The sequence below is a fragment of the Carettochelys insculpta genome, chromosome 30 (genome assembly GCF_033958435.1).
Source record: "Carettochelys insculpta isolate YL-2023 chromosome 30, ASM3395843v1, whole genome shotgun sequence".
NCBI classification, from domain to species: Eukaryota; Metazoa; Chordata; order Testudines; family Carettochelyidae; genus Carettochelys; species Carettochelys insculpta.
Window position 1 is genome coordinate 6,312,400 of NC_134166.1, and position 17,213 is coordinate 6,329,612.

The 17,213-nt window shown below is 42.4% G+C and overlaps 1 protein-coding gene across 2 annotated transcripts in view; it reads right to left on the reverse strand.

Annotated features, from left to right (window-relative positions):
- The window catches only part of OTUD7B (OTU deubiquitinase 7B), an 81,266-nt gene that overhangs the window by 17,002 nt on the left and 47,051 nt on the right, over positions 1-17,213 (reverse strand). For both annotated transcript variants that reach the window (XM_074981007.1, XM_074981008.1), the window contains exons 4-5: positions 16,189-16,404; positions 2,914-3,015 (exon numbers count right to left, since the gene is read on the reverse strand). In XM_074981007.1, coding sequence (XP_074837108.1) covers positions 2,914-3,015; positions 16,189-16,404 — 318 coding nt within the window. The remainder of the gene's footprint in view (positions 1-2,913; positions 3,016-16,188; positions 16,405-17,213) is intronic.

Sequence of the window (17,213 nt, forward strand, 5' to 3'; positions counted from 1 at the left end):
ATTTTCTGCGGCACAGAAATACAGGAGTTAGAGGGAAGTATTTTAGAGTTGCAACTTTTGCTTCAAAAATACATTCAAACCCATACCAGCAATGTTCTCTTTAATCTTTTCTATTTGTGTGCAGAATGAAATTTGTTAGGCATACCAAGGCTTGTGCAAATGTGCACTACCAGTAGAACAAAACAAACTAGCTGTGGGCATTCTGATGATCAGCTGCACAAGCACAGTTTGCGGGGAACACTGCCTATCAGTGATAGTATTGTGTCCACAAATTACTTGTAACCAATCAAGGGGCCAGCATAACATCTATTTATATTACAGAGGTTGGCTTCCGTACTTATGAATGGCATCAGTCCTATTCAGGAAATACACCAATTCTATTAACTGCAGAAACCTCTAAATATTAAGCAACACTCAGAGTTTAAGTCACCAGGGGCCAAAACGTGGGCTTCCAAAATAATCCTAGTCCAGGAGGCAACATCCTACATGAAGGAATGGGTGGTTTTGCTACTCTACTGTAAATTCCCTTTCTGAACACAGTAAGCTTTGCTGGAGGGGAGGGTACAAGCAAGTATCCTTTTTAACCTTCTGATCTCTCAAGTCAGCAGTTCTCAAATTGTGGATTGGGACTGCATTTTTACTGGGTTGCCAGGGCTGGCTTAGACTTGTTGAGTCCTAGGGTCAAAGCCCACACACCACTGTCCAGCTTCAATGCCCAAAGGCTTCAGCTCTGGTCAGTATGGCTCAGGTTAGAGGTCCCATGCATGGCGTGGCAGAGCTCCAGCAATATCAGGCTTCATTTTCTTGTCTTGGGGGTCGGACAGTAATTGTGGTTGTGAGAAGGCAGGGGAGGAAGGGTCACAGTGCAATTAAGTCTGAGAACCTTCAGTTCAGTGGCTTACCAGGCCCAGATCATGGTTCAATCTGAGCACCTCGTAGTCTTCAGTGTATTTATCCTCTCAGCATTCTTTATATTAGCCCCATCTTGTAAATGGGGAACTGAGGCACTGAGAAACTACATGACCTACTCAGGTCATACAGGACGTCTGGGTTAGAGGAGGCCAGCCTGGCCCTTTAAGGGCGTAGGCAAAATCTCTGTGGGACTGGACTATCCTTTTCTCAGTGAACGAGTTAAAAACCAGAGAATAAACTACCCTAGAGTACAAGAGGATCCTGTTTAGACAGCTGCTCAGCACTCATGAGTGCTTTGGCATACTGGACTTTTACTGTTCTTTACCCATGGTCTTGCCATTATTTTTATTAGCTTGTTCAAATCTTAATAGCCACAATTTTAAAAGTTGTCCACTGCAATTAAATTGCAGATAATTTGACCTTAGGCAGATATCTGTTCTCAGGGAGTTATGGAATTCACAGTGATTAACATAGTCCAAAGAGGCTTTCAGTAGCTTGCTTTTGCAAATCTTGATAGAAGGCAACTTCATGTCACACACATTATGTCCATAACTATTTTATCCTGCTATGCAAGTCTAACCATTAAGTTAAATATTTTACATGACTTTTTGTGTGATACTGACTAAAGCTGAAGCTATATTATTTCAACATAAAATTACTACTTTCTGAACACTGTTAAAGATATTCATTTATTACCTCCACTTTCACAGTAGGAGAAAATGTTTACCCTTCATACAATTCTTTCAGATAGCTATGTCTAAAAATAGACACACTGGGGCAGGGGAAAACCATGGGACTAGGTCAAGGTGGGGAAACGCTACATGCTTTGCTTAAAATAATCCTTCTCAAATAGGAGTGTTCGCTCGAGAAGAACTTTTTATTCCTTTCTGCTCTTAAGCTCAGTCTTTCACGGAAACACCAACTCAGACTCATCTATGACATCCCCAGATCAGAGCTGCTTAGAACACATCTACCTTACTACAGTAAACCCCTGATTTAACGACTAATGTGGAGGGGTGTCCTTTAAAGCCAAAAGTCTGTTAAATAGAGGGTTTACTGCCCCCCACCCCACCCCTCTCCAAAATGCCTGGTGACTCACCATTGGAGCTGCCACCGCTGGAGGAGCTGCCGGAGCATGCTGTCACTGGAGCTTTCCCACCATGGCAGGGTACACCACAGTGCAGCTCAAAGAGCTGCCGAGCGCTCCTCCTGCCAGGGATGGGGCATGTATGCGAGCGCCATCTGCCCACGCATGCGCCCCACCCCTGGTGGGAGAAGCATGTGGCGGCTCTATCGGCAGTCCAGGCTGCCACAAAGGGTTCAGCCACAGCAGACCCAGTAAGTCCCCAACTTTTTTTTTTTTTTTTTTGCCCCTTTCTTTTCAGGGAGGGGAGTCCATAAAAATGAAGATTTACTGTAGTCTGACAAAACAAATCTTTTGACTAAAATAAGAAATAAAAAACCCATGAAAAATGAAAGACAAGCTTAGATCTTACTGGATAAGGCCAGTTAACACTGTCTTCTAGAGTACAGTTCAGAAAAAGGCAGACACACAAGGCAGGAGCACAAAACCAGAATTTACTGCCCAGGCTGGGTTATTCTGGACTAGGTAGGCTTTCAGGAAGACATCACCACACACACTTACGCCAGGCCTTTCAAACTTTAGTCCTGGGCATCCTTCTGTGAAGCAGGTGGAAAACAAAGGCAGAGGAGAATGTACCTATCCCAAGCTACAAATCTAGGATGAAAAGTTTAGTTCCTGGCTCCTACTCCTGTATTCAGATCATCTCCCCCTTGGAAGTATAACACATTTTGTTTCCCTCCCTTGATGAATTCCCTTTATTTTCTTTTTTAAATACACTAGCCTATTGGGGGGTGGGGAGGAAATCAAATGAGCAGAATGTCTGCAGAAACATCTTTGCATATACTGATAATCAAGTATCAAAAACTGATCAGTCAGAACTGTTATTCACTTCACCATGAATGGTTTTGAGATCTTACCCAGAGAGGCAGCATGAAGCAAGCAGTTCCCATCGCCTGTTGTCGCCAAAGGAAGTAGCCTTTGGCAGCTGGGATCAACATTCGCCCACCAGTTCAGGCGCCCTGTGGAGATAATGCAGAGTGACCCACTGTAAACTCGGATTTGACACAGGAAGGGCAATCTATTGGCTTTGCCTGTTCAAAGACGAAAGGTGGAATGGATGTAGGTTCACCTGTCCTGAAAAAACAGGAATAAGCAGTTATGTACTCACTTTCTAGGTGGGAAGGGAGAGGAGACAAACATATTTCACTGCATTGTCCAACATAGAAGACCCTTTCCCCACATTTCTGCCTGTTTTTCAACAGAGAACAAATCTCTAGGGGGTGGGGTGGGGGGAATAAAACAAGAGCTCAAAGTAACAAGAGAACAGTCAGAGAAACCCTTTTACAGTAGTAGCTGAACAAATAAGGCCGAGTTAATACCAGTCATATCTCTGACGTGGAACTTAAGCTATGCCTGAATACACAGATATTCTGTACAGCTGGCTGTGTCATTTTTTGACTGAGACATGAGGATTCTCTCTGTCTGGGTCTGATGAAGGCCTGGTAGGAGTTAAAGACCCCTACAGTGCTTTAAACAAAAATAGCAAATCTGTGTCTCCAGTATCAAGATCTCCCTCTTCTCGGATTTAATGATGAACAAAAAAAAAGAAAAAAGAATAGCAAGGACAAATTTCTCTGGCCATTCTGGAAACGAAGCCCTACCCTTTGTAAATATATTGAAGAGAGGGAAAGTTGTGAGTATTACTATGTTAGGCTACACTGACAGGCAGAATAATAGGCGAAAGTGCAGGGATGGTGGGATTTATCATCGTTTCCATAAGATCAATGGACAACCAACTACAGTTCAAAGTAACATACATGCCAAGCAACCACATTCTGCAATACACTAACACCCACAATGTTTTTCATCTGCTGTTAAAGGTCATAAAATATAAATAAATTATAAATATACAGAGATATACCTATCTCCTAGAGCTGGAAGGGACCTTCAGAGGTCATCAAGTCCAGTCCCCTGCACTCAATGCAGGAGCTATCACCATCCCTGGCAGATTTTTGTTTTTTTACATGTATTTTCCCCAGATTGTTAAATAGCCCCCTCAAGGTCTGAGCTCACAACCCCATGTTTAGCAGGCCAGTGCTCAAACCACTGAGCTCTCTCCCTCGCCAAAGTGTTCATGCATTAAACTGTACAAGCTCCATATGACAGAGTTTACAAAATCAGACCCATTTCCCAGCTGAAGACACAGACAAAGAGGGTAAATGACCTGCTCAAGATCACGTGAAGTGAGGCACAGAGCTGAAAAAGAATCTGAGCACCTGGCTCCCCATCCTGCCCTTTTCTCTGTTTAACAATTTTTCTGCTGATGCTCATCTGCAAAACGTTATTTTTAGTTTCTCCTGGTGCCTTCATCATTCATATCTTAAACATGCAGAGGTACACCGTGCAATGTTCTTTTTCTCAGCTCAGGAATACGGCCTAGGAAAATTCATTGATCCTACCACCTAAGCAGCTTTGAAAGTCTGTCCCCCATTTGATTGTAGCAGCCAATACGTGAGCTGTCAGATTAGTGCTTTAGACGGTTTAAAAACTGTGAAGCTGAGCTTTCAGCTAATATAAAACATTGGAATCACTGCAAATCAAGATATGGCAGCTCGGATTATCTGAAAAGCAAACTGACTTTGGAAAAAATAATAAGAATTGTGGTCACATGGAGTGTAGCTGGAGGACACTGAATCTTTGCCTATACTAACAAAACCAAGTTAATTTACAATGCAGGCGGAACCTCTATAAACCGGAACCGTCTTGTTCAGCAACATCTGCAATCCAACATGATTTTAGCTGGCCAACCACTTATCATGGGCATGGCCAAGTTTGCTGCGGTCCCATAAAGTTTGTTTACAACCACCAGTCCTGGCTCTCAGTGTTCTGGGCTGTTATTTAGCTGTAACTTACCCCTAAAAGTGTTTTAAAGACCCAGTAAGCAGTGAAAATGTTGGTAATGCTGCTAGACAATATTGACCTCCTGTGAACTGGCAAATTCTCTCATCCAGCACCAGTCAGGTCCTGAGTGTGCTGGAAGAGAGAGAGGTTGAACGTGTAGTATCTAGTAAGTCTAGAGAAGTCTTCACAAGTATCCAAGCAATTTGTAAGATGGATTTGGTTCACTCTGTACTTTATACCACATTTTAAAATAGCATGTACCTCAGCTCCAAACGTCCACTGCTAACTTCTCTACAATAGACCAACTGCATGTCAATCACCAGGCAGTAGGAGTGGTGTGCATATATTCATACTACAAATAAGTTTAATTAGCATGTGAACCCCCATCTTTAGAAGAACTAGCTTTACAAATTAGCCTTCTTCTCTTCAGAGTTAGTGAAGAATCTGCTAGGTATTAGCTAAAGATGGCATTTAAAAGTTAGGAACACATTTCTTGTGATTTTTCTTACATAAGCACATGAGAACCACCATGCTGTGTCAGACCAAAGGTCCATACAGCCCAGGATCCTATCTTCTGACAGCGACCAGTGCCAGGTACCTCAGAGGGAACGAACAGAACAGCTAATAAACAAGTCACCTGTTCCCAGCTTCTAACAGAGGCTAGGAACACCATTCCTCCTCACCCTGGCTAATGGCCATTGATAGACCTAACCTCCATGAATTTATCTAGCTCTTTTTTTGAAACTTGTTAAAGTCCTGAAATTCACAACATCCTCTGGCAGGGAAATATGCAGGGTGACCGTGTTGTGTGAAGAAATACTTCATTTTGTTCTAAACCTGCTACATATTTCATTTGGTGACCCCCTTAGTTCTTGTGTTATGGGAACAATAACTTTTCCTTGTTCACTTTCTCCATAGCAGTCATAATTTTATACACCTCTATTATATTCCCCTTGCTTGCTTCTTGTCCAAGCTGAAAAGCCCCACTTTTATTAATCTCTCCTTGTCTGGCAGCCATTCCCTACCCCTAATCATTTTTGTTATTCTTTTCCAAATTTTGCAGTCTGACCATCAACAGATGCAGAAGAAATTAAAGAAAATTTTACCACCACACAGGGTCCAATACAAAAGCACAAAATGGAGTGTGCTATCTGACGCCAGTAATTTCTTTTCCTGGGACTAGAAGAGGAATCAACTCTCGATGAAAAACCTGTTTAGTACTGAAACTTCTCAAGACAATAGTTCCACTCAGAAAAGCTGGCTATTTTCAGTCAATATAGCTTCTGGCACTGAAAAGTCACAATTCTTGGCCAACTGGAATGGTTCCAGAAGAGTAAATTGAGAAACAAAACAGCTTCTGACAAAAGCTAAACAAAATTTAACACCACTGTAGTGACTCTTAAGCCTTTTGTCCACAGCACATGTTTTCCTGGGAATCTGCCCTCATTTCAGCTGCTAAATTTTAACATGCACAAGGAAGTTAACTATCCTGGAACTGTAACTCTGGCTAGTGTCTGAATAGGTTGTGCAGTCTCCGGCCTGGGCTACTCATAAAATTTAGATCATAGCTAGGCTTCCCAGAAGTATGAAAAAAACTCACATCCCAGAGAGCCACAGCTATACTAAGCTAACCTCAGCACAGTCATGGGTAATTAGGCAGAAGAATACTTCCATCCATCTACCCACTGTTGCATAGGGACCTGAATTACCTACTGTGACAGAACAACTTCTGTTGCTGTAGGAAGCATCCACGCTATAGTGTTAGTGACACAGCACATACTGCAGTTGTGCCCCTGTAGTGCCCATAATGTAGACAGCTTCTTGCAGTGCAACGCTAGTTTAAAATCAAAGGACAAGACACACCATAGAGAGGCATTTTCTATTTGCAGCATGCAATCAGGATGTGCCATGTCCACCCAAAGGGATGTGCAAGTAGCAATTTGTACCCATTTCCACTTGTGCCACGTTAGACAAAAGCAGACACTTCAACTCCATTCCCTTAAACCATTTCCAAAAGCCATTCCTGAATGTTTTGCTTTTTGCAATGTGATAGAAAGGCCAAGATGTCTGCTAGAAGTCCTGAAGACAAGATACCTGCACACAATTGGAGTCTTTAAAGTGCTACTTGACTGCTTTTTTGTTTTGATAGTATACAGACTAGCATGGCTCCCTCTCTGTTACTACCTTAAAAAGCTGGGAGTGCAGCTCTAGCCCAAAAGCAGGCCCGTTCTCTCTGAAATCTTAGCTTCAGAGATACAATTACACAAGAAGTGGCTTCAGTTAGCAAGTCAAATGAATACAAGCACTGAAGCACAACAAGAAGCAGCCGTAAATAAGTCCATTCTGTACTTGCAGTGAAATTCCTGGCGTGCTCTTCTTTTCTAGCCTCAGTGCTATCATCCTGCCTTACCATGCCCTTTCGATAGATTTTTGGGTAACATTAAGCTGAACATTATGGCAGACTTAAGTGTCCGTGGAGATTAACCACAGGAACCTAAAAACTTTCACCAGAATGGCCAGAGCTACTGGTTTTAGAGACAAGCAGATGTACATTTCAAAGGGATCAAAGTTTGTGTCAAATACTAACGCCAGAAGTCTTAAAAGATCTGATTTTTAAACACCTTTCTAAAAATTTTTTATTGTTTTATTAAAAACCTGACTACCAAGCAAACTGCTTGAAACTATTGTAAAGAACCGATTTATCAGGTACATAGATTATGGCGATTTGTTGGGGGTAGAGTCAACACCGCTTTTGTGAAGGGAAAAAAAACGCACACCTCACCAATCTATTTGCATTTTTTGAGCATGTAATCAGGCACACTGAGAAGGATGAGAGTTGATATCTAGAACCATGTATGGACACAAAAAGGTGGATTTGCATCTGATCTGTGTCCGCCAGTATCAACTAATCATCCAATCCACAATCCAGATTTTACTTGCATTTGCACGGTAAGCTTTCTGGAGGGGAAAGAGGAGGGGGCAGGGTCTTGCAGGGAAGAGGTGGGGAACACAAAAACAGGGACCGGGGGAAGGGACAGCAGGTGGGCAGGGTGAGGGTCTCCAAAGCGTATAATGGTCAGAGAACAGACTTGCATTGTACGCTGCTACTGCAGGCTCACCTGCCAGCAGCAGCTTGAGTCAGACCACAGGAGGGCAGAGGGGTACTGCCTCGTGGCCATGCCCATTCCATTCCCCACAATAGGGGACGAACCTGATGCTCAGGGAACAGCTGCTGCCCAAGACACTGCCCCAAAGCATGCGCTCCAGTGCCACAGAGCCCAGGCCCTCCCTCCAAGTAGGACTGCTTGCTAGTTTGCTTTGAGCCCTCCTCCTCTCCTGGAAATTAGGTTCCCCCTGCCAGTATCTGCTCTACTAGCAACAAAAATGGTCCATGGACATGCAGGGCTCTAGTGAAATTGTGTATCTGAACTTTCAAAAAGGCTTTGACAAACTCCCTCACCAAAGCCTCTTAAGCAAAATAAGCAGTCACTATGCATCTGTAACTGGTCAAAAAGACTATAGATAAAGGGTAGGAATAAAATTTATCAGTTTTCACAGTGGAGATGGGAAAACACCAACAGACCTCTACTGGTCCAGTGGTGTTCAATATATTCATAAATGATCTGGAAAAGAGGGCAAACAGTGAGGCGATAAAGTTTGCAGATGACACTTAGGAGTGAAAATTTCACAGCTGACGGAGGAGTTACAAAGGGATCTTAAAAACTGGATGACTGGGCAACAAAATGGCAGATGAAATTCAATATTAATAAATGCAACTACACATGCAAATGACGGGGGGGGTCTAAATTAGTTGTTACAACACCAACATTTTGGAGTCCCTGTGGAGAGTTTTCTGAAACATTCATTCAATGTGCAGCAATAATCAAAAATGCCAACTTCATATTAGAAAGGCATCGATACAACAAAAAATAATGCCACAATAAAAATCCATTGTTCACCCCCACCTTGAATACTGTGTGAAGTTCTAGTCCCCTCTTCTCAAGAGATATTCAAACTGGAGAAAGCAACAGCAACAAAAATGATTATGGGTATGAAACAGATTCTATATGAGGAGAGAGGAGAGAGACTCGGAGTTTTTAGCTTAGGAAAGAGATGACTAAGGAAGCATATGATAGAGGTCTATAAAAATCATGAATGCAAATAAAGAAATGTTGTTATCTGTCCTTCATATAGCATAAAAAACAAGGACTGCCCAAAGAAATTCAAGTGCAGCAGGTTTAAAAAACAAACCTAAGGAAGGACTCTGACACAAAAACCAGCCAAGCTGCGGCACTCACTGTCAGGGGATGTTGTGACGACCAAAAATATAACTTGGTTCAAAAAAGAATTAGATAAATTCTTTGTGGAAATATCCCAAATCAAAATAGACCAGATACAGAAGAAGGGTGATGAGACATTGCAACTCCCAACTTACAAATGAGGAGCTGAGTAACAGAGAAATCAAAGGAGCTGTTAATGGTCCCAGCAAAGCTGTGGCAGAGCCAGGGACTTAATCCAGCCCTCCAGTCCACTTCCTTAACCAGCCCATCCTTCCTTTGTAATATGAGTGTCCAACTACCACCACAACTTCCCAGTTCACTTGCTTCTCAGACTGATTTGACCGATTTAACATCACCGCCCACCACCACATTGCTCATTTACAGTTGAGCACATTTCTTCCTCCTACTGAATCACTGAACATTGGGTGTGGAATCAAAATTCAAAGTAGGTTAAGAAACCAAAGAAATGAACAAACAGGACAGATTGGAAAGTGTAATTAAGAGAACTGGTGTCTATACTGAAGTGAGTTCTTTTAAATATTAATCACAGCTGCTTTTTCATAGCTCTTGATTACACATTAAATATTGGTTAACTCACCAATTTTCCTAATCAAAGCTAGGAAAGCCCACACAAAACAGACCTGACAGTCTGAACATTTTAATCTTTGAAATTTGACAGCTGGGATGAGAGCCTATCGAAGGTACTGACGCCTTTACAGTTAGCTCCCTCCTTAAACACAGGGCTTTTTCAATCCTGAGACAGTTATGTGAATTTAAGTCTCATAGAAAGGTGCCTGAGTGACAGGCCCAGATACACAAGCCTTACATCTACAGAAAACATACAGCAGCGGCAACAATGTAGTAAAACTACATCCTCAACTTGGATAATGTGCCTTGACCTCGGAAGAACTTTCGCCATGGGCTTAATGACTTTTGTTTCAGTCTTCACTGAGAAGTCTGATGAAGGAATGCTAGTGGGAGAGGGGTAGGGTTAGAAATTGAAAAAAAAAAGAACAAGTTAAAAATCACTTCGAACAATTAGATGTCTGCAAGTCACCAGGGCCTGATGAAATGCATCCCAGAATACTCAAGTAGCTGATAGAGGAGGTATCTGAGCCTTTAGCTATCATTTTTGGAAAATCATGGGAGACAGGAGGATTCCAGAACACTGGAAAAGGGCAATATAGTGCCCATCTATAAAAAGGGGAGTAAGAATAACCCAGGAAACTACAGTTCAGTCAGCTTAACTTCTGTGCCAGGAAAGATAATGGAGCAGGTAATTAAAGAAATCTATAAGCACTTGAAAGGTGGTAAGGTGATAGTGAACAGCCAGCATGGATTTGTAAAGAACAAATCATGTCAAACCAATCTGATCGCTTTCTTTGACAGGATAATGAGCCTTGTGGATAGGGGAGAAGCAGTGGATGTGGTATGCCTAGACTTTAGTAAAGCATTTGATACAGTCTCACATGATATTCTTATCAATAAACTAGGCAAATACAACTTAGATGAGGCTACCATAAGGTGGGTACATAACTGGCTGGATAACCATACTCAGAGTAGTTGTTAATGGTTCTCAATCCTGCTGGAAAAGTATAACAAGTGGGGTTCCACAAGGGTCTGCGTTAGGACCAGTTCTGTTCAATATCTTCATCAACAATTTAGATATTGGCATAGAAAGTATGCTTGAGTTTGCAGATGATACCAAGCTGGAAGGGGTTGCAACTGCTTTGGAAGACAGGGTCATAATTCAAAATCATCTGGATAAATTGGAGAAATGGACTGAGGTAAACAGAATGAAGTTTAATAAGGACAAATACAAAATGCTCCACTTGGGAAGGAACAATCAGTGTCTACAGAATGGGAAGAGACTGTCTAGGAATGACTACAGCAGAAAGGGATCTAGGGGTTATAGTGGACCATAAGCTAAATATGAATCAACAGTGTGATGCTGTTGCAAAAAAAGCAAACATGATTCTGGGATGCATTAACAGGTGTGTTGTGAACAAGACACGAAAAGTCATTCTTCCGCTCTACTCTGCACTGGTTAGGCCTCAGCTGGAGTATTGCGTCCAGTTCCAGGCACCACAGTTCAAGAAAGATGTGGAGAAATTAGAGAGGGTCCAGAAAGAGCAACACGAATGATTAATGGTCTAGAGAACGTGACCTATGAAAGAAAGGCTGAAAGAATAGGGCTTGTTTAGTTTGGAAAAGAGAAGATTGAGGGAGGACATGATAGCAGTTTTCAAGTATCTAAAAGGGTGTCATAAGCAGGAGGGAGAGAACTTGGCCTCTGAGGACAGAGCAAGAGGCAATGGACTTAAACTGCAGCTAGGGAGGTTTAGGTTGGACATTAGGAAAAAGTTCCTAACTGTCCAGGTGGTCAAACAGCGGAATAAATTGCCAAGGGAGGTTATGGAATCTCCACCGCTGGAAATATTTAAGAACAGGTTAGATAGATGTCTATCAGGGATGGTTTAGACAGTACTTGGTCCTGCCAGGAGGGCAGGGGGCTGGACTCAATGGCCTCTCGAGGTCCCTTCCAGTCCTAGTATTCTATGGGGTTAATTCCATATCATGGTTCGTTCAGTAATTAGCCTCTCCTACCAGAATGCCAACAAAGAGTCCAATTAGAACAAATGGCAGTCTGGGAGGAGTGGGGGGTGGGGCAAGGGGGAGAGAGAGGTTTGCAACATGGGCACCTGACCAGCTACAAGTGGAGAGCTCTACATTATAATTACAAATTCCTTGAGTGATTGTCCCCAGACAGCCGTTAGGGAACCTTTAGACACAGCACTGAATTAGCAATGAATCTGATTTAACTGTAAACCAACGTCCGTAACAGTCAAACTAACCCACAAAATACTAGCCACAAAATTTGCAGAACCTGTGAAAACCAAGTACATGACAGGTGATACTGAAGGGGGATAGACTTGAGAAGTCTGCGTGCATTTGTATACATATATAAAACCCAATAAAAAGGTAACATCCTGACAGAGACACACCTTTATTACCACCAGTGAAAATCTTGTAGTGATGTCTCTCATTACCCTGCTAACAAATGGGAGGTTTCTGTTCTGAGTGTAAGGCATCCGTTTCCCATGCACTCACTGACTTCCTCAGCAGGTTAAATTGATTCAATGACATGACGTGCTTATTTCTAAACTGATCATACAGCAGTTTCTAAAAGTCCGCCTACAGATGGCAATTCACAGATGTATTACCCTAACTTATAAACAGAAGAAAGCAGACGTTCCCTAGCCAATATGTGGTGAGGCTTTTTCTTAAAGCTACTCAGCACTGCTCAATTGAGCTCCAGGGAAAAATGGTGGTCATGTGATTGAGGCACGAATTTCGGAGACAAAAATCTGGAGCCTATTCCCAGATCTTTTTTCCAGGTTTTCTATGTGACCTTGAGAAACTACACCTCCTGGTATAAGATACCTCCTTACCTCCAAGGTATGCAGTACAGCTCAGTTCACTAGCATTCATGAAGTGCTTCAGGATGCTCAGGAGGAGCATTAAGAGGCTCAGTTCTTAGGCCTGGTCTATGCTAGGAAACTAGGTCCATACAACATTCAGGGTTGTGAAAAATCCTTTTCATTCGAATGCAAAACCCAATGCAATTAAACCAATCTAATCACCCAGAGTAGACAGCAGGAGGTGTACATGGGAGTTCTCCTATTGACCTAGCTGGTGCCTCTCAGGGAAGACTACCTACACCAGATGTTCCCAAACTCTGGGACACAGAAGACAGGTTTTTTTTGTTGAAGATTTTTTTTTTTTTTTTTGGGGGGGGGGGGGGGTGTGGGACGGACGTGGACAAGAGGGTGAGGGCCAAAGCCAGCCTCTGTGGGGCCAGGTAGGGGGGCCCACCCCAGCTCTAGTCCCACTCACTGGCCACAGACTCATCCCTAAGCCTGTGGTCCAGCCTCAGCTTCCTTACCCCATGTCTCACCCCCGGAGTCATGGCCCCATTCCTGGCTCCAAAGAGAGGTGAGGATGCTCAAAAGTTTGGGGCCCATGACCTACATGACCAGAACCCCCTCCCATTGTTGTTTGTAGGGTCTTTACAGCAGGGCAAAGGGTTTTCAGCATGGATAAGGCTTCATTTACACTAAGGCCCATTTTCACCATTCTAACGGCTCAAAAAAGTTTTAAAGTGGTTGTAAATTATACTTACTGACAACTCTGCTACCCTTTTACACAACTTAGGGCAAAAGGTGCTTTATGTAGCTGACAATTAGACAGTAAGTTACTTCATCCACTAAAGACACTAGTAGACGCACACTAAATACAAATAGAGGAATTAATTTAAAATTTGAAACTGTTACTCAAATATTGTTCTGAATTAAGCTTGGAACATTTATAGTATTTTATACAGTTGAATTTTTCCTGATTAAAAATACCTACAGTATTTAAATTAAATACAGAATGTATTTATATTTCATTTTCAAAGCTCTTTATAGACATCTGTTAAGTTAATTGAGTACCTATCTGGTAAGTATTACCTATTACCTAATCAAATAATCAGTCTGCTTCAGTCAGTTAGACTCCTTTCTCAGCCTATTACCGTAGCAATTAAAGAAAAGAATCCATGAGTCCTCATTCCCAGGTGGTCCAACCACTAAATATGTAACATGTGCTCTAGTGGGTTTAAGATCAGTTGAATAAAATGTATCTGAGTTACCCACTTACATTTTAAAGTAAATTTTCTTCAATCATGAGAGAGCATTTGTGTGTTGAACGTTCCATATTAAAAAATGCAACTCCATTATCTATCTAGCTATGACACAATGCTGGGATACATGCAACGTATTCTCATTAGAAAAGATGGCTTCACTACCAATGAATGGCAAAGCTACAAGTAACAATATCACCCAGATCAAGTATCAATTATCAATTTCCAAAATCACAGAATTTTTATTAGACACTTAAGCAGATTAAATCTAAAAATGCAGCCTCTCAAAAATTCACATTACCTGCTGAGGAAAGTATCCTTTTATTTGGAAATATGTATTTGTCGTGCAACAAAAAAAGGATGAAGGTAGACTGCAGAATATTTTTCTCTTTTTCTTTATTTTAAAGTCAGAGCCAGGGGGTGTTTGACCAGATTAGAATTTGGAAGTTATCTCCAAGCCGTTAGCTCGAAGCAGGACTCCTTTTATAAACGATGATGATTTTGAAGAAATCTGAAGTTTATTAGCTTGATTCACCCTGATTGCAGTAAGCTTCTACGACATGAGAAATCACTAGCCCACAGCAGCCATCGCACCTACTTTATTTAGGGTTTCCCATACTTCAGCTTCCAAATGCCTTTATTAAAGCAGCACAAGATATGAATGAAATGTTAACTACTGTCTGAGATTCCAGAGCTACACTCTGCATCCACATAAAACATATGGAGATGGTTGTTATATTAGACACAATTTTTCTGGCTGCTGGAGTGCAAGATCCATGCCTTTCACGCTGAACAATATTGACTCACTGTTTCCTTATGCTCTCCTGTCTATTTATATCCATCTGTTCACTCTCGTTATCTTACACTATGGCTCTTGAGGGCATGGACTGTCTTTATTCTGTACATGTACAGCACCTAGCACAATGGCATCCTAGTCCACAACTGGGGCTCCTTGGTGCTTCAATAATGCAAGTCATAATGCTATACATATTGGCTTTTATACTCCATGCTTCCACCCTCTAGAAAGTCCTGGTAAAGTATGTGTCCCCCCTCATACACAAACCAAGTATTATCTGCAAACTGCACAGTATCCTTTCACCTGGGAAATAGATGTGTTGAAACCTTACACTAATCTGTATTCACTATGAGATCCCTCCTACAGCAAACTGAAGGTTAGCATGCATTTCTTCTTGCACTATTTCTGCATCAGTGTCATAGGGATTTTCAGGTTCTGGACTTAGGCAGTTACCTTGCATCAGATTTTCAAATCATGCACTTAAAAATGTATATTGACAGACATCAGTTGTGATCTGCTATGGTGTGTTGTATAAAATATTCTCTCCTTTCTCATGCCAATGACTGAACAAATAGGAGACAGCATAAATTAAATATTAGGGAGAAGTGAAGAGTATCAATCCAAGCTGGCATGTAATGGGTTAAAAAAGCTCTAAGGAGGCTGCATGAAAAGCAGTCAGTAAGAGGACTGCAAGGAGCAGTCAATCAGGGGCCGACAGGCCCACTAAGAGCTACAGGGCAGTGGTGTCAGTAGATGCCCGTAGCTAAAAGAAAAAGGAAGGAGCAATAGCACTGCAGATAGAGCAGAGCAGGGACCGCAGAAGCTGGAGAGAGAGCTCCTTGCTGGCTGCTAAGGCACTATGCTAAGGCTAAGGAAGGTCCTTGGGCCACAGGGGAATGGCCCAGGGAAGTATATTGTGAGGCTTGATGGGGATGCAGCATATAGCTGTCATCTACAGGGTCCCTGGACTGAGATCTGCGTCAGTGTGTGGGTCCAGCTCCAACCTCTTCCTCACTGAGGAAGTGGCTGGACATTACGACTGCAGTGCACACACCCCCATGAAAGGAGGAGCACAGATCGCGGCATGGCCAGAGAGCTGTGTCTTCAAGAGAATGTTGCAATCTTCAGAGAAGCACAGGTCCAGGAGCAAAAATGACAAAGACAGACACCACCCAGAGTGGGCACACCAACCTGTGGAGCTGATCCCCAAGATGACCAGCAGGAGGTGCCAGCATGGTAAGTAAGCCCCATCACAGTAGTGTTTAGAAATATTAAACAAATCACATACATACAGTGCCTACACACAAAACAAAGTAGCTTTATGCCCAGTTATGGACTTCTCTCAACCTTATTGTTTCTATGCAATAGAAAGGATCAAACAACTTTATCCTCCATAGATACAGTGCACATGTTCAATTCTTTACAGCCAAAGCTTGCAAACCAGAGCTTTCTAGTTGGCACTGCCACAAATTGCTACCACTGCATCACATTGGGGGATGGTGGGGTGTGGCAAAAAAAACAGGATTACACTTACCAGCCTGCTCCAATGCTACCAGCATAGATTGCTCAATGAGATCTCGTTCAATGAAACTGCGAAATTCCTCAGTGTACACGGTGAGATCAGGTAACTGGAAAGTGCAAATGGGCATCTCCAGCAGATGTTCACTGCTACCATTGCTAGAGACATGGGAGCGGGCCAAAGAGACAATGGTGGAGCTAGCATGAGAAATGCCCCGAGACAGACGTTTCTCTGAAGCGAGAAGAGAAGAGAACAATAAGGTGAGATAAGGCCTGTGTGTCTTTCCTGATCCACTTTCCCTCAAAGTAAAAGCATTTCATTTTACATTGCCTTCAACTTGCATTTTATTTTTGTGGCAAGAATCTAAATTGCCCTAGCCTATAGAATTGGCAAGCATTCCTAATTCCAAAAGGAAAAGGAAGAAAAGCAAAGTTGGATGTGGAGAAGGACCATAACCTACTCATTAAAGCATAGGTCTCATGATTCCATCTTAAGCTGTATTCTCATTTCTGTTCTTCCCTCTGCATATGACTTTGGCCTAGTCATTTCGCTCCTCTATGCCTCAATTTCCACATCCAACACTAAAATTAAAGCCTTCATCATCCAGGAGTTATATGGCTCAATTTGTGAAAGCGTTTGGAGATCTTCAAGTGGGAAATGTGACAAAAGTCCAAAGCAACTGCAGTGAGGGGCTTCAACCCTTCACAAACACTCCGATCTGGATTCAAATTCAGCTTGTTATCAAATAATCACATGAAGACAGACAAAGCAGTTTCCATGCTTCCCTTCCAAACAGGCACAGCTGGTGGAAGTGGGGAGCAAACATGCTGTGCACCACCTTTTGTGACCTATGAATTCTGGGCTGCTAGAGGTGTTGAAACAGCCTCTGACATAAGTTGGAATGGCCCCTGGTTGCTCAAAAATTTGAACATTCGGTATCTCCAACTCAGCTGCCTATACACAGCACAACCCTGAATACAACACTGCTGTACTCCCCAGTAAGCACTATACACAGGAGAGGAACATAAGGGGTAACCAAC